Genomic DNA, 27,358 nt, shown 5'->3' with positions numbered 1-27,358 from the left:
CCGCGGCTCCAGCACACCCTTGCCGCCCGGAGCACCCCGGCCGGCCCCCACCCTCCCGCAGCCGCCCCCTGGGGCCCCGAGGGTCACTCCCGTACCGGTGAGGGACACAAACTGGCCTAGGGAAGGCACCGGGAGTAGTGCAACACTGCCTGCACAGCCACACCAACCTTCCCCTGACAGGATGAGTGGTTTGCTCCAAAGCTCTTCCACATGTAGTCTTAAGACAGATATATCCAAAATGTCATGACTTTTCTGCCAGTCTCTTCCTATGCGAAAAGGCACGATACACTGTTTAACTACATGGAAAGGAGTAAAGTGCAGAGCCCACAAAAGAGCACACAGCTGTGGATGTTGAGCTGTCCACTCTTCTTCAGGTGGGAATCAATTGCATTGTAATTGGCAGGATTCCTGAGCCAAACACAAAACCACTGGAGAGACCCTTCTTTGGAACAGAGGCACCTTATTCCTATCTTTCCTGTTGTACTTAACACAAAAATGTTCTACCAGAATATGCCTTTTCCCCTATCACATTACTCTGTCCTCTCTTACACAGAGGTTTTGTTTAGATTGCTAAAACAGGCATTTTTGCAGTCTCCTCCTGTTCTTTCTAAATCAGAGCTTCCACACATCAATACAGGGGGGCTGACTCTACTGCAGGGGCTCTTTAACTCCCAGCTACTCCCAGAGCAACCTAATGCAGACACATTGAAAAGGTGACATCTCTTAATGGTTCACCCTTTCAAACTCTTCACATGCACTTAAACGATAAGCCAGGTCACTTTCACCATGGATTATTATTATACTCTGTGCAGTGCTGAAAATCTTCTGAGTGAAGTGGAAGTGGACTGGTAATAAAAGATAGTCCCATTTGTCCTGTGAGGAGGGTAAGAAAGTTGCTGGAATACTGAGCACAGTGACTCTGTTTCACGTGTCCACTAATGAAAGTACTTCCATCTGCCATCCTGAAAGAGCAGAGAAGCCTTTCCTTAGCAATAAAAACCTTGTGAAGTGTTGCTTTAAGCATTTGTACTGACTCAGAACTCTGAAGAAGATGGCAATTATTACTGGTTTTAAAGAATAAGGTATTTTATTATGGAAGTTTGCCTTCATAACAACATATGCAGAAAATGACTGACAATCACTAACAACACAAAAAGGTTCAGTGAAAACAAAAGGATGACTATTTACACTAACTTACTACCACAAACAATGAAATACCTGAAACAGTTGAGGCAGTAAATATTCCTTTCATGTCTTGAGAGATTATTGAACAATAACTTGACATTGTACTGACACATACCAACGGGGGTTCAAGATGTTTAGATAGCCCTGACCAAACTGTACACTGCAGGAGGCCAAAAGATGTTGGCTATACACTTATGTGAACTATGTCTCTCTGTTGTTTTAACTCATGAAATTGATCTCTTACAGGGAACTTTAGGAAAAATGTTTCAGTATGAAAAAAACAAAACCTACAAAACAATGCTTTGATATCTTAAACAGTGATCTTATCCATAACTATCTCAAATGCTTTCTCTGCTCCCCCTTGCAGTTGCATCTAAACATCAATCACGGATGAAACCAAGAGTATCACATACTGCTTATAAATATTTTAAAATCCTAAAATCAGGTCTGTGAATTACTGCATGTATACAAGAGGTATTTGCCAATAAGCATACTTAGACAGTAAAAAAACCCTTAACGTTTATACCTAATTTACAAATATTCCAACACAATAGAATTGATGCTGTTGGCTTTATGTAGGAAATGGTAGTTAAAGAGGTTGGAAAATGAACAGCAGTATGCAAATAAGCCCTTGTTAAAAGGTATTCATCAAAACCCAGAGAAATTCGTGTTTGCACCTGTCCCCTATACTATCTGGTTTTTTTCTTCTCTCTGCTTCTGCTTCTACTGCGTTTGCTCCTTTCTCTGTGTTCCACTTTACTGCACTTGTCCCCATAGCCTTCTCTACATTTTTCCTTCTTTCTGTGTACATCTGTGCTGGGGCTTCTGGTTTCATTTTTCCTGTGCCGCTCTTCACCAGGGCTTTGACTTGGACTTCTTCTTATGTGCCTTTGCCTGGAACTGCTGTGATTTGAGCACGGGCTTCTCCTGCTCCCTTCATTCATATTTTGGCTTCTACTATCCTTCTCCTTTCGTTCAGTGTCTCTCGTGTCAGTGCTATGGTATCTGCTTGTAGACTTTCTTTCCACCTCACAGGAGCTCCATTTGTTGTTCTCTGCAGAACTGTCTCGCTTTAAAAGCTTGTACTTCTCCCTATCTTTGTCCTTGTTACCGTGACTACTGGAGAGATCTTCATAAAGTTTTTCCTTCCTCATTTTTGCCTTTCCTTCTGAATCGCTGCTGCTAGCCTCTGAAAACCTGTCTTTTTTTCTTTTCTTAGAATCCGTCTTCTTTTGTGCTGCTTTATCTCTGCTGTCAGTCTCGCTATCACTGCTGCTTACTGAAGTCTCACTGGAGGATGAGGAAGAGGATCTCATCTTATGTTTCTTGTGTTTACTTTTGCTTTTTTTCTTTTGCTGCTTTTTCTTCTTTCTATCTTTCTTTTTCTTTTTCTTCTCTAGACGATCCAACTTCCTTTTATTTTCAAAATAAAAGAGTAGCACAATCAGACATGTTAAGATATACTAGATTACAAAGTCAGTGTCTTTTAAAGTTCACTACCTCTAATGACCTACACAGTAAATACATTCATTTTCATTTAAAAAATTGAATTATTTTCCTTTTTCAGCAAAGTTTAATTTAAAAACTTCTAACCTGGCATTACCTGTAGTATATAATCAACAGCTGGTCTCTTAAAAGAGGAGTAATATGATTTTTTAATTCTTTAATTTTCAAAAAGATAAGTAAGATATGTCAATTTGAGCCTTGTAACTAGGAATAAATACATACAGTAGTGCTCTTTTTCCCCTTGTCAGGCTGCTCTGGAGATTTTAGGAAATCATTGCTGCTTTTGTTTGCGCATTTTAAAAAGGTATTTTGAAAATGAAAAAATACAATTAGTATTCACTTTTTATTAATGATGAAAACTGAGACCGAACCATACATCTTTGAGTTCTTTAGGCAAATAAAACAGATATTTCCAGTAACCTCTTTTTTCACAACAAGAAACTTACATTTTCTATCTGTAAATATACAATATTCCACTATGCACATGCACTCACTGCTATTCGACTACTTTAATGTAGTTTTTATTTTGCTTTCTGTATTTATGTTCAAAAAATCAGTGAGTGAATAGTGAAACTGCTTCCCATGTATTAAAAATTCCCTTAAGACTAATAAAGCCTAAAGGACCCAAATATTTACTAAACTTCAACTCCTAAAATATAAACGATTATAAAAATTTCAGTGTGTTCGGCCAGCAGTTAAAACAAAAATAACATTTTAAATTACTCTAACTACATACACATTCCTTTCTTAAAAGGAACATAAAACATGTCGACTATTTTCAGAGAATTATTTATTACATATATGAATCCCATGTGTACCTACCTACTCATGTACCTGCTTAGCCATTCACCTTCCCCTCCTCCTCCCACTCCCCACATATGTGACATCTTTTATCCTAAAAGCTTGTTTTATCTGCATGACTCTATGGGATCTACCAGCCAGTAGTTAGTAGTTTTGATTTTAAACATTTTGAGGTTATTTCAGGATAACATTGCAAATTAAGAGAGAAAAAACCGTAAGTCACCTGGCACTCAACATCAGTTGGATAAAAGCAGAGCATGGGAACCTCATTAACTCAAACCCACAGGGAGCAGTGAGTTGCAAACCCTGACACAAGCATGGGGTGCAGCTGGGCCAGCCTTGGCCTTGGGGTACAGGGTCAGGTTCAGTTCAGCCACAGGGAGAAAGTAAACTTTGTCAAGTTGTAAACCAGTGAACAAGAATATAGAATTTTTAGTCACAGAAGTGGATACTGTAAACAATGGAGAATAATATTTTAAAATAGTAGCATAGCATCTCTAATGAGCCAATTAGTATTTCAGTATCCCAGTTATACTAGAAATGAGCCCTAGTCAAAGGCATCAAAACCAGATCAAAATAAAACAAGTAGATTAAAAATCATGCTACATAATGCCATTTGTGGTCAAATGTATGTTAAACTAAGCTGATTTTCTTCTGTACTGATGGTGCTAAATGGAACCAAACAGTTACAGTGGCAATCATGGATGTAGTCAGAGCTACTGGTGATACACATCCCCTCCACTAGGTACCAGACATACCTTAGAAGTTTCTGTTTTTGTTTGGTTGATAGTGATTTTAAAAATTCAACTTCTGGATCATCATCTCCTTCACTTGTAACAAACTCCTAGAAAAAAGCAGTAAGACATTAGGTTCTTATAGGTAAAAATACTATCTTAATTCACATTTCTGTTTTAAAAGTGGTGCCTCTATACACCTTGGTTTTGCACAGACACAAATATATTTGTATTATTAAGTCAACCTAAGATACTGGTTAGAACAGAATACCCACTACCTGGTGAAAAACCCTGACATCCTCTCTCAGAGCTGAGTAGGTGTTACAATGTGGGGGTTATACAACAGGAGTTATTACTAACATATGAAAAAATCACTGCTAGGGAAAGAAACATTTCTGAAATAGTTAATACAAATGAGCCAATTTTGAAGCCCACGATTCCCCAGGATAAGTCACTCCATTGTTATCACGCTTGGATGAATAGGTAAGACGCTAGTCCTGCTCAAACTCAGAGTAATTTAAGCAAATTACTTTTCTGTCTCGGTTTAGTCATTAGGAAAATGGGTAACACATCTACTTCACTGTTGTGTTATTAGTCTTTAAATGTGCACAAAGTCTTCTAGCAATGCAAAATACTGTAATCATATAATCTACGTACAGTAACGCAATCAGCAAAGCAAAACTACTTTGAAGACCCTGAATTCCTCAAATTATGTGCATCTGGTACACCACAGTTCTCCACAGTGATGTTTTTAATTTTAGCCACACTCAGAAGACGAAAGAAGAAATAAAGATTAAAAAGCTCTTACAAAGAAACCCCAGCACACCTAACATAAAGCAAACATACTGATATCAACACGATTCATTTAACAGTGCCCATATGCTACATTTTTGGGGTACATAGCTTTTTAAGAAAAGCTATCTGTGGATAATAATCAACAATGAACTGTTGATTTACTGAAGATTTCAATACCAGCTTGTAGTCATCCCCTCTTTACTAGTGGTTTGACTATCTTGCCACATGAACAAAGGTTACTTCAAGGAGCGTATATTAATCTTTCATTTTACACTTTTATTTAAGTGCCTCAATTAGTAACATAATTCGAGCAGTCTAAGTAAAAGCAATTGAACCATTTTCACTCCCAGAAATAATAACTGGAACAATAGTGAATCAAGTGAAAAAACCCCTTCAGATATAGCATTCCTGGCAGTAATTATTTTTGCCTACTGCCTCAAACTTCATCCAAAGGGTAGCACTGCATTACAAGTATGCAGCAGAAGCCTAACCACACCTTTATGAAAAATTCAATTTCTAGTCAGCTAGAAAAGGGATTTAATTTGTTAAATGTGGTTTTAAAAGAAGTAACTTATTATTCACCATTCTGTATGAAAGAAAGCTGGAAAACTAAGTTTTTGTACATTTTTCTACTGGTATAGCTATTCAGCTTTCCTATGGATATGCATATTTGAAAACATTAAGTAACAATTCACAAGCAATCACATTTAGATTTACAGACATTTTCAGCTTACTGGTAAAAAGATATTACCTGTGATGGATCATTTGCGGTCAAGTTTCTCCCCAGTACATTTTGTTTCAGTGCAAACCCACTGTTTCTCATCTCCGCTATTAGCTCCGAGGGGTGCATTGATGGCCCTGTTCACAAAAATCACAGTTTGAATGTATCATTTATATCTCTCTACCTTTTTTGGACTCCACAGTAGGAATTCAGTTGAAGCTTTGTTAAGTAAAATCACAGCTAAATCAACGCAATAATCTTCTGCTGAGCAAATAATCAGATATGATTTTCTAAAATAGCAGTCTGAAGATTCAGAATGGAAAATAATTGCATTTTTCTTTAAGTACAAGGGGATTCTCTTATGTAACTTTGTCATGTTGAAAACAATATATTAGATAAGTCTAGTAATATATTTTTATTATAGTAAAAAAGCACAGGGGATCTAAATAAAGCATATTAAATAAGACTCAGGTGCCTCCTCTCCTTTAAAACAATGAGAAAATGCACTTCTAATATGTTACTAATAACTCATTTTTCATAATGACACAAATTTTTGAACTTCAACGTAAAAAGTAACATTAGAAGAACACATATGGAATATAAAACACATGAAAAATATCTATGTCCTTACTTATTTTAGGGATTGACAAATATATCTGAACTGTTATCTCCTCAGAGATTTCTGGTTTTATTAGCTTAAAAACCATGCTATATTTTTCATTAGAGTAGGTGCTGGCATTAGGCACATTTCTTTCTTTCAAGAATCTAACAAGGAGTAAAATACAGGATGTATTATTACGTATCATTCAGATTTGACTGCATAATTTACAAACCTTGTAACTCACTCATGCTTTAACTGAATCCCAGTTATCATCATAATGTCGTGTTCTTGTCTGATTAGGTACTTTTTCTTCACCCTAAATATTCACTGTCTTGTAAAGTCACTTTCAGTAAATTTCCTTCCCAGTTCCTTCACTAACCTTACCATCAATGAACTGTGTAAGGTAAGTGAAAATTAAAAGGAATGTAAAACAGGGCATGGAGCACACATTTACTATTACTTCACTAAACTCCTGTAAATGGTAAGATTAATTAGCCTTATGAAAAGTGATTACTGATCCTGAAAAACCACTGATCCTGCTCCGTGGTTTGAGACTTTCTCAGTTGTGAAGACTCACAAAACTCATAGATTTTTAACACAGACAATATGGAAAAATAAAGTGAAATTTTTGCTAGAGAAAATATATGGAAAGTAATACAGCACTTTCTCAAAAGAAGTAACCTTTTTCTTAGTTTTCCTGTATAATATATTACCTTACAGAAACAAACAGGCCCACGTGTAAAGCAGGAAGGAATAAAACAAAGTGTTGGAAATGGTTTAAGGATCCCCTACATTAATGACTTTCTTTTCACAAGTTTCTGATTTTGCCGGCAAAAGAATTTTGAGATACCTTTTAGTCTTTCTTCGAGTTTACATTTTTCTAAAGTAGGGGGTTATTTCCCATCCCCCCTGTACTTTACTGAAAGTGCTTTTTCTTTTTATGTGTTACAGTGCAATTGTAAACTCACAATTAATGAATGTGTATAGCCCCATGTATACATTTTTGCATATTTCAAATTTCACACCTTGCTGAAATCTCCTCTGGCTGGAACAGAAACCACCATTAGACAGACACCTAATGCCAGACAGATTTGGTACCAGAAGAAGCCTTGATTTGAGAAGCCGATATATAACAGCCATACAATTCAGTCAAAAAACCTGTGCGAGGAAACCAAATGGAGACAAACCATGGAGTCATGAAAGATTTCTGCATACTAAAGAAACCCAAACACTTGACCAATTCATACCTAAAATATCTCTATCATTTAAAGGCAGTGCCTCCCTATTATTCAAAAAGCCACTGCCTAATGAAGTAACTTAACTAACTTCTTAGGAATTCCTCTCCAGTGTTTCAGTTAAAATGTTTCATCATCTGTTTCTTATTCTTCCTAAAACAAGTCAAATACAGTACCTTGCTATTTTTTAATATGAAATTTGCATATTGATATTAAAAAAAAATCAAAGAAAAAAAATCTTTAAAACTTTCCCAAATGCCACTTGGCTAAAATGAAATAATTTATCTGTTTTAGAACAATTCATAGTCTTGGAAAAACTTTCTGTCATATAGTGTAATTAACAGGCTGTAAATATGACATTTATTTTTTATGGATTAAGACAACTGACAACTTCTTATATTTTCTGTAGTTATAGGTACTTAAAATTATACTAAGGGCTTGCACAAAAAAAGTCTCTATACTTAAAGACTCACAAGTGGATTTTTAAAGGGGTTTTTTTTTGCAATTGTAATTCTCAAGAAACAGTGTTGTCATGGAAAGAGGTTACAGTTTCTTCCTGCTTCTTACTTTCCACAGCAGTTCTTTCTGCACTAATTCTCTCCGGTATTTTCTGTTTAAGATACTATTTAAGGATACAATTCAGATAGCTCAGCTGACTCAAAGAGTTGGGGCACAAAATCTAGAAGCTCAAAACATGCAATGAAGTGTGAAAAGAAGGATTTGAGTCTTCACAAAGCACTACCCAAGTACAACCTTAGCTTGACAGCTTTTGGTACATCTTTGTAATAATTGTACAATTAAATAAACAGAAGAGATGTAAGTAGTTTTTTTCTCAAGCATATATGAGCACAAATTACACTGGATTGCAAAAGATCATCATACTAGGATTTCTAGAACACATTGTAAATTTGCTTTTTTAGAACAAGGAGCACTCCAATTTCTCATCATACAACTGAGATGAATTTAACAGAATCAATTCTGCTTCTATTAAAGAGGGGAATACAGTTCTGGATTTCAATTACTTAAGTGCCTGCCTTACAGCAAGCTCTCCCATCCCTTATTACTACCCCACACCTGTCCCAGAAACCAGAGAAACCTATAGCTGCCATTAATTTTCTATTCTGTCGCTATTTCTCTCAATGCTACAAATGCAGAGTGCATGTAACACTGTTGTTTTCAGAATGTTTTCTCCAGGAGGCATGGGCACCCTTAGGAGAGCAATGCCAGCTGTAACACACCAGCTAGCAGGCCTCCATTACAACGTGTAAAGCACATTTTTCTAATTATTCAATGTGAGGGAACAGTATGCTAAAACAACTTTTCATAACAACTGTGATTAAATGCCACTTTTTCTGCAATAGCTTCAGTGGCAGTGAGGACAGATCATCATGTTACATTTGCCAGTATAACCAAAAATTGCAGTTTTACTTCTACCTACCCATGATGCACAGTCTTGACAGTATTTGCCCAATTTACTGATAAAAGCTTTCACTACTGTCACCAGTGCAGATAAACAAACTGAATTATTCTTTACAATCAATCAAGTTTTAAATGGATTTTTATTGTGGAATATAAATGGAAAGCAAAGACATAAGAAACAATAACACTGTAAACATTACTGCCATCGTTGGCAGGGGAAATGACAGTAACCAGTTGTACTTACATTGTGGCTGCAGTTATAGAACTGTATGATATTTAAGGTTCTATGTATGTTTTGTTTTGTATTCTATGTATTGCTATGAAATTAAATAGAGTACACTATATAAAAGTTACTGGAAAAATGTAGAAAATGCCGGGAAAAGTAGATTCTTCATGGCGTCATTTTAATTTCAACTATTTTCCTTTATTTTTACTACTGCTCATTTTGCATATCATTAAAACAGAGACTTTAGAATATGGCTTTTAGAACAGGCTTTTCTCCCCTTCTGAAAATGTGTTCTGGCATGGGAAATCTTGTAGTTTACAAATGTGATCATTTTAATCTAAAAACATCACCATCATCACACCATCACACTTCTCCTGACCTGGTAAGAGAGGTCATTTACATGAAAATGTAAACATAGCAAACTTGTTTATCTGCTATCAATTTGCCAGTATATGTCAGGTCAGTAAATTCCATGCTACCATGCTTAAAACTTAATTTATGAATCGAGGACAAGATACTCTCAAGGCTTCTCTTTTACTGCTACATATTTTTTGTTAACAAAGTAGACCTAAAGCATGTTGTCATCATCCTTTCTTACAGGCAGTTTGGACCCCATGAGGCTGCAACTCCTCCAAACTGAAATTTATTTGGTTTTCTACACAACGGTGGTACTAAGGCCATGCTTTGCTGTGGAAAAGTAGATTAATAAATATCTACAGAGTACAAAAATCTCTCTTTTGAATTAACTAGGCTTTAGAAAACATTCTGTTGGTGGGTTTCAGTCTAGCACACAATCACGTGAAGGATAAATATACTCTGAATGCAGAATGCTACCTTTCTGGGTGGTAGCAAAGACAAAACATTTGATACAATGCTTTTCAGGTTTTGCTTTAAAAGAGAAATTAACTTTAAAATTAGAATAGACAGTTGTGTCAATACATCCATATGCTTTCTTGTTCTGTTCACCAAGTTTTCTATGGCTTTTATTAATACGGCTTAAAAGGAAATTGAGCAAGAATAGAAAAAAAAATACAGACTGAGCTTAATCACACTCCATAGTCTGTGAACTTTTACTGAGGTTGTGACAGAGATGAGAGTAGGCACTTATTTTATCTAAAGGACAAAGAACTATTATCAAAATTATGTGATCATGACACACAGTAAATTTATGCTGCCTCCACTAATTCAGAATCAATCATCTTTTACTGATAACTTTTTCATCTATTTCAGAGATGAGTGCATTCAGACCATATTTACACTTCAAAGCAACTGCTGCAGTTGGCATTGAGAGAAATCAATTACTAAAACCTCTGGCTTTTAATTAGCTCTTCTTCAGAGGGCCTGCAGTTTAACTGTATTTAACACTTTAGCACAGAATTTTGGTGTAATTTGCCATGCTTTTGTGATATGGTATTTCAGAGAAACCTGAGTTTCCTTTTTACTTTTTTGGAGTAGTAAAAGCCATTTAGCATTATCAAACTGCTATTGGAATCCATATTTATTGCTTAAATGCTAAGCACAAGATTTCTAATAGAATCTGTATTTTATGCATTCACAACAAATACCAAGGCTTCTGAAACATAAATGGAGGATTATTCTAAAATGTGACAGTTCTTAAACTATGTGAAGATTTAGTTAAGGTTCCTACTGTTCACAATCAAAGGTCTCAGCTGCAGATCATAAAGGAAGGTTTCACACACTGTACAATTCTACAGATGACCATTTATACAAATATTCACAGTTAACATATTCAAATACCTTTTCTTTGGTTATTATAAATTCAAGAGAACATTTTTTTAGAACTCCTGCATTCCCAATACAATGCAGACTATTCTCTGTTGGGAAAAAGAAGGTACCATATTTGTCACTGGGAAACTGCAGTGAGATACAGACATAATGAAACATAAACATAGATTTCGTTTTTCACTGTCTCCATGTGACAGGTAATTTCAACGATTACTCTGGGAAGGTATTTCACCCAAAAACTTAGGAACACACTAAGTCACAGACAGATGGAAATAACACCCACAGTTAGTTTAGGAGCACTCAGGAGATGAAGAGAGGGTAAGGAGCCTTTAGAAGGCTGCATCTGCACAGCCATACCTAGAGTGGCTTGATCTCAGTAGACCGTAAGACACTAGATAAACGTAAACGTTACTCCATTAGACTTTCACCTTTATTTGCCTAAATTTTCCACAACATGCTAAGCACTTCACAGTACTTTTTCCTTAGTAATTCCATGGCTTGATCACATATGGAGCCAGTCAGCTGTAAGATATGCAAGGTAGCCCATAGCAAAGGATGCTCAGCACTCTCCAGGCTTAACTTTCATAGGCCAAGAGTGCAAGAACATCTGTTAATCTCACCATCCCACTTCTAACTATGCTATTCATACAATCTGAGACACTAGCCTCGCTTCCTAAGATAGTAATACCTTTCTTCATAAGAAAGGACAGATCCATAGTGGTTTTTTTGTTCTAAAAACCATATAATAAAAATTGTTAGCATTCAAGCTTTCATAACTTTTTAGTAATCCCTCCCCTCTTCTGCCCAAATCATCATTGAATAGGATAGATTGTTTACAAGAAGGAAGAGAAGGAAAAAAATATTCAGTTTGTCCAAACTTCAGCTGACCAAGAAAGTTGCAGGCAATTTTGAAGTGAAATAACAGTATTGTTTCAAAACAGTTTGCACAGGACATCTAATGATCTCTGTTCCAATCAAGTCAATGGTTTTTCAGAATTCACAAAAAAACCTCACAAACCCCAACAGATGCTGCTGGCTAATGATAAAACAGGATTGTGAAAACAGGCAAACTTTAAGATGCTAGTGAGCTGGGTTTTTTGCTGGTATGCATTCCATATTTTCTACATGCATATATACACATATATACATATATACACAGTGGCACATAAAGTCAGAAGCACAACCAATATTTTCATCTTGTGTGAACTTTGAAAGTTAGGATTTTATCAGTTAAACACTCTGTAAATCAGTTTAGCCCAAAGAAGCATTTTGATTGCCTAATTTACCTTTGTAAAGGAGAAGTAAATCTTTTAAGTTGGTCTCCGTAAGCCTCACAGCTGGAACATTCTAACACTACTTTGCAGTTTCTAGTGATCAAAGTAAGTTACTTTATATCTAAAACTAAGAATTTCATAATAGAAATAATGCAACACCAGGGGGTGCAGTTATCATGCAATAATTACACTCCTGGGAGATTACAGACAAGGCTGTACCCCAGGGGTGTGATTATCCCATGATAACCACATCCACTGAAATTGCCTTATTGCAAAAATAATCTCTGTTCACTGGTGAGATATTATTCAATAGGTGCTTTTTTAATGGTAAGATTATTATTTTTTTGTATGAATTGCTACCTAGATTAGTAAAATGGTCCCAGAAGCAAAATAACCAAGCCACCATGCCCAAGTTAAGGTACTGATTGCAACAATTTTTGTTTGCTGAAGCACTGCAATGTATGTTAGCTCTTGAAAGACAGCAGAAGACAGTTCTGTGCCACAGACACCCTCTGCCCTGCAGTGGTTTCACTGGAGGAAACCGAAGGCTGTGACTGGTCTTTGCACACGAAATATTCAACACCAAATCCAACATGACAATTGACAACCAGTTTTATGTGTCAAGAGGAACATTACAATATAGACTTCACATCGGATTAAAAGACAGCTATTCTTCTGCTGAAATGACAGAGTCATAGCTTATAAAATTTACGGGAAAGAAAAAGCCTATATTGGACATGATGTGGGGGGAAAAAAATCTCAGTTAATAATTCTTCTTTTTCCTTATGGAGAAACAGAGCAGGAACTTTAGACAGATCAACTAAATCAGACATGAGTTTCACTTCCATTTATTTGCAGTCAAACGTTTCCTATGACTCTGAAATAAACAGTCAGTCCAAACAAGACATTTTGTTTCACTCTTTCTGAAGCAGGAAAAAAATTAGAACAAAACACTAACTGAACTTGTATCAAGGCCTGCTACAAATCTTTGACAGGGAAGCCAGACCATTTTTTAAAACCTCCTTCTGAAGAAATCAGTGATGCTAGTGTCCTTAGTACACCAGATTCAGAACCATGAAGCCCAATGTTCCCACACACAGACTGGGCAGAGATTCCTCACCAGGCAGGATGCTCAGCAGCACATGGACCAAAACCTTTCAACACTGTGCTGATGCATGATGTGCTCTAGCAAGGGAGATTATTTGCAAAGTTTGAAAAATTCTAATCTAAATTTAGCTAGGATAACTATCACGCACCGCCTAAAAATATTGTTCCATTCAATTTGCATGAAAAGGATGTAAGATCAACTTCTATTAGGATAAAAAGATTATAAATCAGAAGAAATGAAATACTACCAAGTAAGTAACTTCAAAGCAACAGAGCTCTTTCCAAAGAATATAAAAAAACCCCAAAGATTTGCTCCTTAAAAAACAAAGTTTAGTTATCTAGAATTTAAATTTGGTCCTTCTAATACAATTAATTTCATAAACTAATTGGAGTCCTTGTACATTGACTACTGTACTAAATTGTACTCTTGTTTCACCTTTCTTCCTCATTATATCTGTTTCTCAGATGTACTCTTCCATTTATGAGACAATATTTATATTTCAATTTCCTGAAACACCAGCTAGAAAGAAGCTTTCAACTTCCTTCTAAATATGGCAATACTTCCTAACCTTTGAAAGTACAATATGCTCTAATAATTTAGCCAAACGTTTTTCAACTCTCTAGCAGTTCATTACAAACGTATTTTTACACACTGAGTTATTAAAAAGCCCAAATAAACTTAGAACACATTCCAGACCTGCTGTATACTACCAGTAATCATGGCCTATCCTTGAAATCCCTATTCACTGCTCTGTTCAGAGACACATGTCTTAACCTCTACATTTTAGAGACGAACGAACAGCTTCAGAAACACTGAACAAACTTTACCTGACTTTAGAAGCCAAGCAGTTTTGTACTTTTTTTTTTTCCTGGTGCTGACAATCACAATAAATGAAAACTGTGGACTATTTATGTAGTTTTTTACCAGCTTTCTGAGCATAAGGAGATACTTGTGACAAATGGAGGAGGGGGTGCTTGGGAAGCAATTCATGTGCAACTCAACCTGTTTCAAGTGCAAGGGATGCTTTTAAACCTAATCACCAGTTCACAAAACAAAGAACAGTTTCATAAAAAGATGATCCCATAAAAAGTCTCTGTCCCTTCCAAAGTAGTATTTTCTAGAGCTCTAAAGCCAGTTTAAAGAACAGTGTGGCAATGGACATTTTTGCAGTACTATAAAGCAATAAAAATAATCAGAAATTTAGTTTAGAAAGCAGCTTAGGAGTGCATGCAATTACTGATAAAGAGAAGCAGGAAGAAACAGAGCTTGAGTAGGTGTAGTGCACAGAGTAGCAGAAGAAGGCTCTTGGAGGTGGTAACAGATGCAGCAGAGCTACCTGTGGATCTGCAGCACGATAACAACTGGGCTGAACTCTCAGCAATGCAAAGTAATTACTCCCATCCCACCCAACACAGCACTGCTGCCAGGATTTCAACACATACTTTTTTTAAAATATGTGGCATGTGCTTTAACATACCACGTGGATGAATTATGAGTCTGTGTTGTCACTTAACTGTAGTGCTTCATTTACACACATTTCCAGAAGTCATCAGAGGCTTGTAACTTAACTTGTTATTAAATCAGATGAAGTTTTAGAAAAGTTGATGAAAGGTTTGTATTCCTGAAGCTAGAAAAAGCAGACAACCTTTCGTATGACGTTGTAATTAATATTACCACTTTCTTTAAGCCTGTATTTGCTATTGAATCAAGAACTTTTAAGCTTTACCTGCAGTGTTTTTACATAGTTTCCCTGGAAGAAAGAGAAAGTAGCAGTATCATTACAGCTGACTATTCAAATTCAAGAGCAGAGTCTTACAAATTATATATACAAATCCTGATCTGTCGCCCACTCTTACTCCCTAAAAATCCTTCCTCAGCCTACAAGAGTCTAAGCTCAGCATAGCACACTGCCTTCTAAGTTCCAGAGTTGAAAATGAGAGGGCACTGGCACAGTCTGAGAACATCTAAGTACTTTTACACCATTTTCCTTCATGCAAAATTCATCATATATGCTAAGTGGACTCTTTAGGCTTAGAAAGATGATTTGAAAAGCCATCTGGGGGACATCTCTTCAAGTGGGAAACACCCACAGCAGTCAAACGTTGCCTACACTTACATATGAAACAAGCAGTTACTCTTCTACTGACACTTCAATGTCTGTATTACACTGTAATGAATAATAAGGAATGCATATTCAGGTTTGTGCAAGCATGTACAAATATTTTCTGCTTTCTCAGCTAAACACCCCTAAAATTTACCCACATAATTTGAACTGAGGTGTGGACAGTGAGTTCTGTAGCACAAAAGCATCTCTGACATGCAAGAGCTGCATATAATTCTACCACCAACAAATGCTCTAAGCACAATTTTTTTCTAAGATAAGCACCATGCAAGAAAGTGATTTAATTTTATAATCAACTGAACAGAAAGGCTGAGCAAGTCAACTACAGGATGAGTAATACAACGGCATAATCATCAGACAACGCCTAAAAAGAGAGGAGAGTAAGAGGCACCATTTCCTTTAACACAACTCTTCCAGGCTTCATCCCAAAGAAACTATGCATCTATGTGACCTAATTCTGAAAAACAAGATTGTTGGTAGGCTAAATATGTAACAAAACTAGGAGCTGTTACATGAAATAGATAACCTGAAGGAAGACAGAAGAAAAGCAGAAAGCATGAAGTGTGCAACTGTAATGGTATCCTTGCAAAATCCAAGACACAACATAGGACTTTAAAGCACAGTACAGCAAGGCTGAAGACTCATCCATGCTCCCTAATGTTTCTTTAACATGCCCCAATTTTAAGAAACTTAAAAGCATTACAACTTGGGTTAACTCACGTTAAAAAAGTACTGTAGACAAAAAAATATTCAATTTGTGTGTTTATACCCACTTATTCAAACATAATCTAGCACTAACTGCTGTGTGACTTCAAGGAACAGGAGAGCTAATAGAAGAAAAAAAAATCATAGTTCAAGAAGCAAAAAGAAGTCAGATGAAAGGAAGTCAGACATTTGGAAATCTAGGTTTCAATTGCTTGTCCACTTACACAATTACATATTTCAAAAAAGCCCATAAACCTCTCCTTTTTACCAAGTGATTAACAAAGATATAATGATATATTCCATCTTATCCAAGCAGTTGGCTTAAATTTGAACTGAGACAGTCTTTGACAATCCACTCATTTTTTTGGTGACACAAATTTTCTCATTCTGATCTAAAGTCTCATTGCAGTTTCTCAGTTTTAGGCAAGATAGGATCAAAGCAATATGGAATCTTTTTTAAATGAGTTACTAATTAGAAAATTAGGTCCCTGCAATTTGAAATAATTAACTCAAAATTGTGGATCCTACATTTGGAATTATCTGCTTTCCAGATTTCATCAACTCTCTGAAATATGATAAACCTTCTGAAATTAAACATTATGAGCTCCCCCCATATGTCTAACCAGAACCTTTAAAAACCATTCACTGCCTACCTGAACCATCACTGGAGACTGAACTTGCATTGATTCCGGAAAGGCCAAACAAGGGACATTCTCGATCAGTGTTGATATGACCCCACTTGTGGCATTTAATACATCTCACATTCCGCACCTAAAGGCAACAAAGACAATAGACACAACTTAGTCACCAATACAGCTGAACATCTACACAAATCTGTGTCATTAGGCATAAGAGAAGCTTTTAAACCCACTGAAAAAGAGATGATAAAATTAAGAGTCCATGTGAATATTCTGCAATTAGACAATATTTGAAGTACATGCCAGAAATCCACAGAGTGAAATTTATGTAACTTGCCTGGATACCAAATGGCTGATCTCTGATATTCATATCATCCTTAGCATATCTGTACACAAACACAAAGTTTACAAGTTAACAAGTTTTACTAATTAAATGTCAGGACAGGATATGACAAGATCACACAAGTGACCTGCTCAAAAATACAAAAGGGGAAAAAAGGGGGGGAAAAGGGACAAAAAGTATATGAAGAAATCCAGATATCTTACTTTTCTCGAGGAGCAACTTTTTGCCATTCAAATTTGTATTCAGTCTCTCCTTCTTGCTATAAAAAAGAAAACATGGTAAATTTGAAGTTTTTCAGAATATATTTTAAGTAAGCAAGAAGAAAACATAAAGAAATAATGTAATGAAATACCTCTTTTGTTTCCTCTTTGAATTTTCAGAAAGCATGGAAAGAAAAGAAATTACACATTAATTATACATGTAAAATGCAGATGGTATTCCCCCTAAGCTAAAGGCAAAACATTTCATGGTTTATACTAATCAATAGTGCAAATACTCAGGAAGTAGCCTTATTTAAATAGAGTGCACTTACAAATAACCAGCCTCTAGTATATAGCTATAAATCCTATAAATCCAGAATCACCTTCTGAAACTATGTGGATTTGTTACACAAAAAAAAAAATTAGACATTTTTTGCAAGAGTAGTAACAATACTTACTTTTAAGATATTAAAAAAAGAAGTTTAGCAATAATTGGTACTTTGAAATTGCATTTCCTCTAAGCTTAAGAGATTATTATTAGAGCTTCTAAAGTTAAATAATCAGAAAACTTCATCTACGAGAATGAGTCCATCCAAGCACTGCCAAGTGTTTTCATGCAAATGGGAAAGATGCATTTTAAAGGGAACATGTTTTCTCTTAGATGGAATATATTTTTTTAGTTCTTCACTTACATTCAGATCTTGCTAAAATTAAGTGATTGATATGACTGTCCACCAGGTATTTAGAAACTTTCATTTATGACACTACTAAACAGTCATAGACTCACCAGACACAGGTCAGGCAGCACTTTTGACTACTGATTTTCAGCATTTATTCTTTTTATAACTTCTGATAATTAATTTCTTGCTCAGGTATTTCCTATACTTGACAAGCATCAAGCTGAATTATGGGTGTAACTTTTAAAACAAAAGCAACCTGCTATTTCTATAGAGGAGAGCAGGCCAAAATACAGGTCTGTGCTGTCTGAGTTGTTGCTTTGGTAAGGTCTTATCCTCCTCATGCAGTGGCTTTTCAATTGGCTAAAGAAACACCCTTTGGTTGAGGACAGGACTTATGCTGCTTCCTGGAAAGATATTTTATCTGGTTTTTCCCTTCACATTGAACTGTCACTTAAAAAAACCCCAACCATTCTCTTTGAAAGAAATTAAAGTTTTATGAGATCAAAATTATTACATACTATATCTCTATATCTCTCTGTCTGCCTATTCCCACAGAAAGAATTTAAAACTATCAAAACTCCTATCATTACCTCAGTATGAACCTGTTATTTTACAATAAAATACATTGTTTTTATTTCTTCAGGAGGTTTTCAGTTATCCAGTACTATCTGCCCACAATCAGGAAATTACAATACCTTTCTTTGCTCCAGGTGGGGCCTCATACATAAAATTAAGACCATTCTTCACACGCTCATCACCCATAAGCAACCTAAATAAAAAAGGGCAGTTTGGGGTGTTACACACAGAAGAGTCACATTGGTAACACTCACAAAAAGAAAAACAACACAACAATGAAATTGTTGTGATAACTAGCATTTTTTCATTTGTTGATGTAACAAAATCTGAGTATCAAAAATCCTGAGAGACAAGTCAATGCTCTTGCATGACCCACTGTGTACCAAAAATCACACATTTCAATCTCAACTGAAAAGTAGTATGTCCAGAGTAATGAAAAACAGATTTCTGTGTGATAAAAATGTATAATTATACAAGGTTACCGACTGTTTTGTGAAACGTAGCATATTTTGAAATTAATTAGAAGACAGGCACAAACCACTTTAAAGAAGTTCTTGTGATTTCTGCTTAATCAGACATCACTTAATGAATCACTGCCCTCTCCTGCTTCTACAATCAATAGTGGACAGTACTTCAAATTGCTCACAGCAATATCACCCTCATTACCACGAAAACAAGACAGGAGGAAGAACTGCGCGACCTTAAGCCAATTCTCACCTATTATCATAGGATTCCTGTTCTTTCAGATACTGTTGCATTAATTCTTCTTGTTTCTTCTTATCATATGAGATTTTCTGTTCTGCCATCCATACCTAGGTAAAATAATTAAGCTTCTACTTAAATACAGAAACTATTGCAGAATATATTAATGTATAAATAACTGGCTTACTCAGTTGAAAATGCTTAACGAGGGATGATCACCATTCTAGTCGCATAAAACACGTTATTTTCATTCGGTATTTTAACAAATGAACTTCCCACAGCAATAATTTTGAGAAATTCCAAGCGCCTATTTGTCCTGAGAATCAGGCGTTGAAAAGCCTGAGCCAGGAAAATGCGACAGTCACACATACCTAGGAACAAGAAAACCCGAAGCCTCAACTATTTCTTACCTACCTTCCCTCCCTCCTCTTTGCCCCAGCCCCGGTGCCAGCCCCGGCAGGTGAGGAGCACTACTCGGGCCGCTGCGGTGCCGGCAGCCCAAGCCGTCCCCCCGGGCCCCCCTCACCTTTTTGATGTTGGACTTGGAGGCGGGGTGAAAATCCTTCTTGCACATGAAGTTGGCGAACGACTTCCCCATGGCGGCGGCGGCGGAATGGGGCCCGCGGGCCGCCGCACGGACATGCACGGGCACGGGCACGGGCACGGGCACGGAGGGGCTCCGGGGCGGCCTCGGCCTCGGCCTCCCTTCCGGGCCGGCGGGCGGGCCTTCCGCCGGCCCCGCCCCGGAGCTGCCGCCGTCCGCCCGTACCGGGCCCGCGCCGCGCTCGGGGCCCTCAGCCCTCGGCCCTCACCATGTTCACCCGGCCGCCGCCGCTCTCCTGCGACACCTTCGTGGCGCTGCCGCCCGCCGCGCCCGGGGGCCGCGTGGTGTTCGGCAAGAACTCGGACCGGCCGGCAGACGAGGTGCAGGAGGTCGTGCACTTCCCGGCCGCCGCGCACCCGCCCGGCGCCGCGCTGGAGGTGAGGGCGCGGGGCAGGAGCGGCCAGAACACCGCTGTCAGCCCCTGCCTGCGCGCTTAGCCCGCCCTTCGGCCGGCGGATCGGGCACGGTGACGCCATGTGTGCTCTGACCTCTTGCAGTGCACCTACATCAGCATCGAGCAGGTGGAGAGGACGCACGCCGTGGTGCTGAGCCGCCCCGCCTGGCTCTGGGGGGCCGAGATGGGCGCCAACGAGCACGGCGTGTGCATCGGCAACGAGGCGGTGTGGGGCAGGGAGGAGGCCTGCGATGGGGAAGCTCTCCTCGGCATGGACCTCGTAAGGTGTGCACAGGGCGGGGGCGTTCCCCTTTTTGGTAAATGGTACCGGATTTGGAATTTACGTGGAAACACGTGGTTTGAGGCATATGGGGAAATAGCACTTTCACTTTCGGAAGACACTTCCACTCTTCTAGCCGCGATTAAAAATAAGCATTTCTTGGCACAAGCACTAGATTTCTGCCAGGAGCTCAGGAGAAGGATCAGGCACTAGACCAAAATTTGCGAAAGAAATTAGCAAACGTTTTTCTTTCTATAAAGTTTATTTTAAAATTATTTATTTTTATTTATAATTTTCTTTCTATAAATTTTTTTCTATAAAATTCGTTTATAAAATTTTATTTTATGGACTTCAGGCACTACTGTTTTAACGTTTTCTTAGGCTCTGTACTCCTTTCCTATTCCCCCATTTTTCACACATATATTTTAAGTTTTGAACTCAGCTGCCTATTTCCATGTAAGTAACAAGTTAATGTTCCTACCCTATAAGTGCCAATGTAATTCCCATTAACCTACAGCAGTCAGTAATTTCTTTTGGTAGTTTACCCCCAGTCCAATACCTGTACAGGACTCATAAACATTTTGTAGGCTCTCTTCCTGCCTCTCTGTATTTCCATTTGGTGTTTTTCCCCATGTCAAGTTCATAGACGGTCCACTTCAAAGAAGCCCTTTACCTGACTTGTGTTTCCCTTACCAGATCATACAACTGGCAGCTGCATATAGAAATATCATTCCAGGTAAATTTGAGTACTCAGGCTGAATAGTTCTATGTGGAGTTCATAGTTTCAAAAATAACATTTTCCTTTTGTTTTAGGCTTGGACTTGAGAGAGCAGACACAGCTGAAAAGGCTCTTAATGTCATAGTTGATTTGCTGGAAAAATACGGACAAGGAGGAAACTGTATGGAGAGCAACATGGCATTTACATACCACAACAGTTTTCTGATAGCTGACAGAAAGGAAGCATGGGTGCTGGAGACATCAGGAAAATACTGGGCAGCAGAAAAAGTAGAAGGTATGGATGATGCTCTTTGTTCTAAAAATTTCAAGTGCAATGGCCACTTGGGAGTTCCTCAGTTTTGATCTCATTAAGCCATCAAACTAACCTCAAGCTGCATACATTGTGCCTGTAAACAACAGACATTGCTTCCTGGGGCATGAGTGTGGAGTAGCTGGCAGTTTGTCAGAGGAGTTGTGTGACAGGGGCCTTTTCAAAGCCAGAGATTAACACTCCTGCACTTGGGAAACAGAGGACAGCAAGAAAGTCAGCATGAGAACAACAGCAGTATGTGTGGCCTTAAGGATGGTAGCAATCCATGACAATTTCATTTTGGGACAGGATTGATGTACTGGGCCCTGAAGTGGCTGATTCTTCCAGTGGACTTAGGAGGACAAGCTCGATCTTTGCATGTCTCAGAAGAAGAATGTAAAGCTGGGAATAATCAGGACAGAACCTGAAATACAATGCTGGCACTAGAAGCAAATGAGTCAGAAATGAGTGGCAGTGAAAATTCAATCAGAAAAATAGATGTGGTTGGGGAGAGAAGGCCAAAAATAAACCACCAGACTCACTATCTTGTAGGAAACTCTCCAGGGCTAATTTGGTTTACTAAGCTAATTGTAAATAAAATACTAAGAAAAATCATCCAGTGTATTAAAACAGTTCTTTCTGCAACTTACAAACAGGAGGCATACGGAATATTTCCAACCAGCTCTCTATCACAACCAAGATTGACAGAGAGCACCCAGAACTGAAGGAATATGCCAAAAGCAATGGCTGGTGGGATGGGGAAAAGGAATTTGATTTTGCTGCCACGTATTCTTACGTCAATACTGCCAGAATGACCACATCTGGAGGCCGATATTGTGAAGGCTATAAACTTCTGAAAAAACACAAAGGTATCCTTTAAAATTTTTTTTCAAGATATGCAAAGTATTTAGTGAGCGACATTAAGTCATAAATGATTATTCATCTGATGCAGGCAATCATTCACATGACTTGGTGAACCAGAACTTACTAGAATAATTTTTGCCTTAAAGAGAAGCGCTGAACTTGGAAGTTTCTATCCATTTGCTAATTTATTGAGGAGAAAAAATTAAAACAAGTGTCAAATATCAAACATACAGAGCTACAGTAGTAATCCTGAGATGTCACATTATGACCATACCACTAAATACCCTGTAAAACTGTTCTGAAACAGAAACATTTTGATAGGCTACATATTATTATTGTACTGCTAAGGAAAAAAACTAGAGGCTAGAACAGATTCCCAGCAGTTTGCAGCCACAAAGAATCTAATAAACAGCTTCAGTCAGGTATCATTTATATAAGGCAACAGCATGGCATTCAGATACATATCTTGCATTTATTTTTGACAACTTTTACATCTTTGTAGTTTCACTGTAATGGCTACTCTAAACTTGTGTAGTCTACTGAAACACACCAAGAGCAGAACAAAACAATTTTCTCTAAGCAGTTACTAACTCATACGCTTATTTTTCAGACTTCTAAAGAAAGAACCGATTACTTCTCTTCTAACTGCATCCACCTAGCAGGTTTTTGCTGTAGCTGTATTCAGATGCTCATTTGAAGCAATTAATCTGAATCAAGGTTACATTGCACCCCTTTGTTTTTTTATTTGGCTGAACTTGGCCAGACCAGGTTTAGCATTTAGTTAATGCATCAGAGTGAATTACTTTTGCTATCTTGCTCTAGTGATCATGTAAATCCTGCATTCATTTTGGGAATTGCAGGTTCTGAATACTGAAAGCATTTTCATAATACCTGTATTTACTTGTATTATAACAATGCTGAGATTGTATCTGTGTTTTCGCTCTAAATCCCCATTTTCAGGCATTTACCTGAGCCATTTCAGAAATCCCACTAGGTGTTCAGGTTATCAGCCTCATATGGTTCACTTCGTTTAGATTTATTTTAAATAGGTGACCTAACTAAAAGATACTTGGTTTACAGCATCAGTAAAATCACTGGTTTCTTCATCTATCCTTGCCTGCTTTTTCACTCAATGGCATTACAGTTGGGTTTTTCCAAGCTGCCTACTATGTGAGGGCCATTTTTAGAGAAATATTATTCATATTTCAAAAACTAGGGAATGTATTTATTATGCAAAATAGAGTCTAGTGGAAAATATGCAGTACCTTCTTCCCTGCTGGACAGATTGCCAAGTTGTAGCTGACAAAATGACCATTGCTTCTTTGAATTTCTTTGATTCATCTAGCTTGCTGATTTCTTTAATTCTCTGACCTTCCTAGGCAACTGTAGGAATACTTGGGGTTTTTTTGCTGAAATATAATGCTGCATGCCTGTCTACAGTCAACCTGGGCCGTATATGAAAAAATAATATTGGAGACATTTCACTTAGCAGTAGAGTAACTATGTTAAGAGGAAACAGCAAGGCAGTTAAAAAAAAATAAATTTTACACAGTTAGAACTCAGTAAGGGAAACACTAAAATATTCAAGTGGTAGATGATACCTTCCAATAAAAAATAGTGAGGGAACTATTGTTTTTCTGCCATAAGCATACCCTCTACTGGTACACCAAATGTGAAAAGAAAACCATTCTGCAAGAGCTGCCTGTTAGAATATTGGATGGTTTGGTGATACCATGGCTGTATCTGAGCTTCAGCATACACTATGCAGCAACAGTGGTATCATCTGAACAGGCATATGTGGAAAGAGTTTTGTTCCTCCTGAGCAGGAGTTACTTTCATAGATACTTGGCACTAAACCTCACACAGGTTGCTGATAAAGACTTTTCTACAAATGGATGTACTACTGTAGCTTCTGAGCATATACATAATGCCACTCCAGTGCATCCTTGAAAAGGATAACAATAAAAAAGAACACCCACTGACCCCCCCCCGGCCAAAACAAGTGACAGTCTTGGTGTTTCATTTTCAAAGTTTCGCACAAAATCTGTGCATGGCTGTTATTACTTTTATAATTTCAAAGCAACATAGTGGTTTTAACTGTTCAAATACCAACCACTATTATGATGATTTATCATAACTTCCACAGAGTGCTCAAAGTTCAGCATTTAATCCAAGTTACTAATTGTCATCTGAAAAGTTACTTCGTGAATGACCATTTGCTAGCCCTGTGAAATTTACCTTTCTGGGAAATACCATTTGTCTTTCTACTCCCTCTTTTTTAAGGCATGCTCCTATCACCACTCTTTGAAATAAATACTTTGGGAAAGCAATACAAGTTTCTTCCATATTAAGGTTTGCCATTAGGATGATTCTTTTCCCTGCCAACACAGACAAACTAAAACTGGCATTGCCTATTAAAGGTAAAAGTAGCTAGTTATAGGGAACATGTCATTCAGTTGGTATTATATTAGCTCTGTGGCTAAATAATTCTATCTTGAATAGGATCTATCACTTCTGAAATAATGATGGAAATTCTTCGTGACAAAGAGAGTGGCATTAACATGGAAGGTGGATTTATGACAACTGGCAGCATGGTGTCTGTGCTGCCTCAGCAGCCTAATCTGCCCTGTATTCACTTCTTTACTGGAACTCCAGATCCTGCAAGGTGATGTAACAGCAAGTAAATTGGATTAAAAATTGTAAATATCTAAATGAAAAAGTGTTGCAGTTTGCCTAATTCTATTCCTTTTTGCTTTGGGTTGGTTTTCTTTTTCTCCCTGAAAAAGCACAGTCAAAATGTAGGAGGAACATAAATGTACATTTTGTATATTAATGGTATCTACCAACCCACTTTACAGAACACTGCTGTGACAATGACTTTAACTTCTTTCTTAAAAGAAGTAGAAGAATGGGAATAAATACAGTAATTTACTGACTCAACAATTTTAACAAAACAGTGTCAGTAAAGGATGTCTGTTTTATTTTCTTTCTAGATCTGTATTCAAGCCTTTCATTTTTGTGCCCGATATTACTCAGTTATTAAAAACTACATCCCCTACATTTGGCCATGATGATCCAGTTAAGAAGCAACCACGTTTTCAGAGTAAGCCAGATCGAAGACATGAGCTCTATAAAAAACATGAAAGTGCTGCTGTAGTTATGGAAACTATCAAGGTATGTTGATTAAATTGGATTTCAATGCAAGCAGGTGGTTTATATAAGGTCTTTGCTCACATTTTGTTAATGTGATACCAGTTAATGCCCTTTGATGGTTTGCAAAGAACAGTGCAGTGCCCCAGAAGCCTGTGTTGGCATGTGGCAGGCACGTGTTTCTAGCACTGAAATTGTAACCAGCCCTGTGCTGTAGTGGCAGGCCCAGCCCCAGGTGAGGATCTGTGCTGCTCACCTTGCAGAGCAGCCCCCCACACACTCCCACACCAGTCAGATAATGGGGAAACGCTCAAGCAGCCATGGGCAAATACACAACTCCTGCCAAGAGTTCTTACAGCTATTCAGGCCCCTGCTCTCAGGTGGAAAGGAGAGCTTGCCTTTGATCACTGCTTGGTATGGACAGGAAAGGAAACCAGATGACAAAGATATCTGAACACAGACTTGAAGCAGGAAGGTAGCTGCTTACTTTTAGCAGTAAAATCTCTACTATTTACAGATACATCTTAAAAGTAAGTCATATGCCCACTTAAGTTTTGGTAACTAATACCTAATGGTAACTAATACCTTTAATATTTCTTCAGTCTATCAGACAAGGGAGATGAAGTGAGTGCTAGATACTAGGAAAGATATCTAAGAAAACCTGTCAAGATACTGACTTCTACCAACATAAATATGTATCCTAGAAACTCTGAAAATATTAAAATAAGGACAGTAGAACAGAATCTTGTTAGGGTGGTTACTACATGCTCTGTATAGTTTTTAGTGAAATAAATGTTTCTTTTTGCAGAACAAAGGTAAAGAAATGCTCAAAGCCATACAGGAGTTGGAGAAACAGAAGATAAGTCAAATGGAATCAATCCTACAGAATGGATGCTTTGATACTAAGCAACTAGTTAATCTTTTTTCACAGTGTGTAGAAGAAGAACTCAAAATATATAGCTAAGAATACTATTTGAATGTGGTAAAATTTGGATTATAATTAGGTTTTCTAATGAAGAGGCTATATAGATTAACATCATGTTTTTAGTATACCACATAGCATGGATAGTTTTAAAGATGCAGATTCATATTCGGGACAAATGGCTTTTGATTGTAAGAATGCTGGAAAGGCTCCTAAGAGCCGTGGCTTTGTGCATGACACAAAGCTATCAGCAGAGATTGATTCTGCCAACAAACAGATGCAATTAGAATGCAATAGCTTAACTAAATTAGGGAACAACTCCATCTCTGAATGAGGAATGCTAAATCAGCTCTGGAAGATTCAGTTCTAGCATATACACATGTAGCTTTTACAGTCAAGAGAATTGTATCAGAATTTCAGACTACCTAAATTAAAATGGCCATGCTGAAGACTTTCTAAAATGTGGAAGCTATGATGAACACTGAAAAAAAAAGATAGTGACATACAAACAGTGACACACAAACCAAGTAAGATTGATACTCATTTGTTTGGTAAAACCATTCTAAGATACATTTCATATATGAACCTTCTACTCCTTCAATATAAAACGAGGCAAAGAATTCAAGGTATATTAAAAACAAATCACAGTTACAATAATAATATTTTGCTGTGAGTGATTGTGAGATCTTATTACATGGAATTCAGCAATGCAAGCATCCTGTAAGTTACCCGTAGATTTTACTTTCCTGTCTATTTCTCCCACCCTGATAGTGGAAAATAAACTTATTTATATACAAGA

General features: G+C 37.4%; 2 protein-coding genes across 2 annotated transcripts; one reads left to right on the top strand and one right to left on the bottom strand.

Moving 5' to 3' along the window:
• Window positions 1-1,061: 1,061 nt before the first annotated feature.
• Window positions 1,062-20,046, bottom strand: CIRSR (corepressor of RBPJ and splicing regulator). Its single transcript, XM_014880242.2, has 10 exons — window positions 19,844-20,046; window positions 19,333-19,427; window positions 18,735-18,808; window positions 17,512-17,525; window positions 17,363-17,418; window positions 17,154-17,202; window positions 16,832-16,949; window positions 5,773-5,879; window positions 4,251-4,336; window positions 1,062-2,598 (listed from the first exon to the last, which is right to left on the bottom strand). The coding sequence occupies exons 1-10, from the start codon at window positions 19,913-19,915 to the stop codon at window positions 1,875-1,877; spliced, it is 1,395 nt and encodes a 464-aa protein (XP_014735728.2). The 5' UTR covers window positions 19,916-20,046; the 3' UTR covers window positions 1,062-1,874.
• SCRN3 (secernin 3) lies at window positions 20,038-27,358 on the top strand. The gene is made up of 7 exons (XM_014880244.2): window positions 20,038-20,298; window positions 20,419-20,600; window positions 21,409-21,608; window positions 22,280-22,492; window positions 24,990-25,152; window positions 25,481-25,661; window positions 26,446-27,358. Exons 1-7 carry the CDS (start codon window positions 20,131-20,133, stop codon window positions 26,599-26,601), a joined length of 1,263 nt encoding a protein of 420 aa, XP_014735730.2. The 5' UTR covers window positions 20,038-20,130; the 3' UTR covers window positions 26,602-27,358.

Source organism: Sturnus vulgaris, chromosome 7, assembly GCF_052056855.1.
Source record: "Sturnus vulgaris isolate bStuVul1 chromosome 7, bStuVul1.hap1, whole genome shotgun sequence".
In the NCBI taxonomy this organism is placed as follows: domain Eukaryota; kingdom Metazoa; phylum Chordata; class Aves; order Passeriformes; family Sturnidae; genus Sturnus; species Sturnus vulgaris.
Note: the sequence above shows the minus strand (reverse complement) of the source record. Positions and strands in the feature narration are given on the sequence as shown.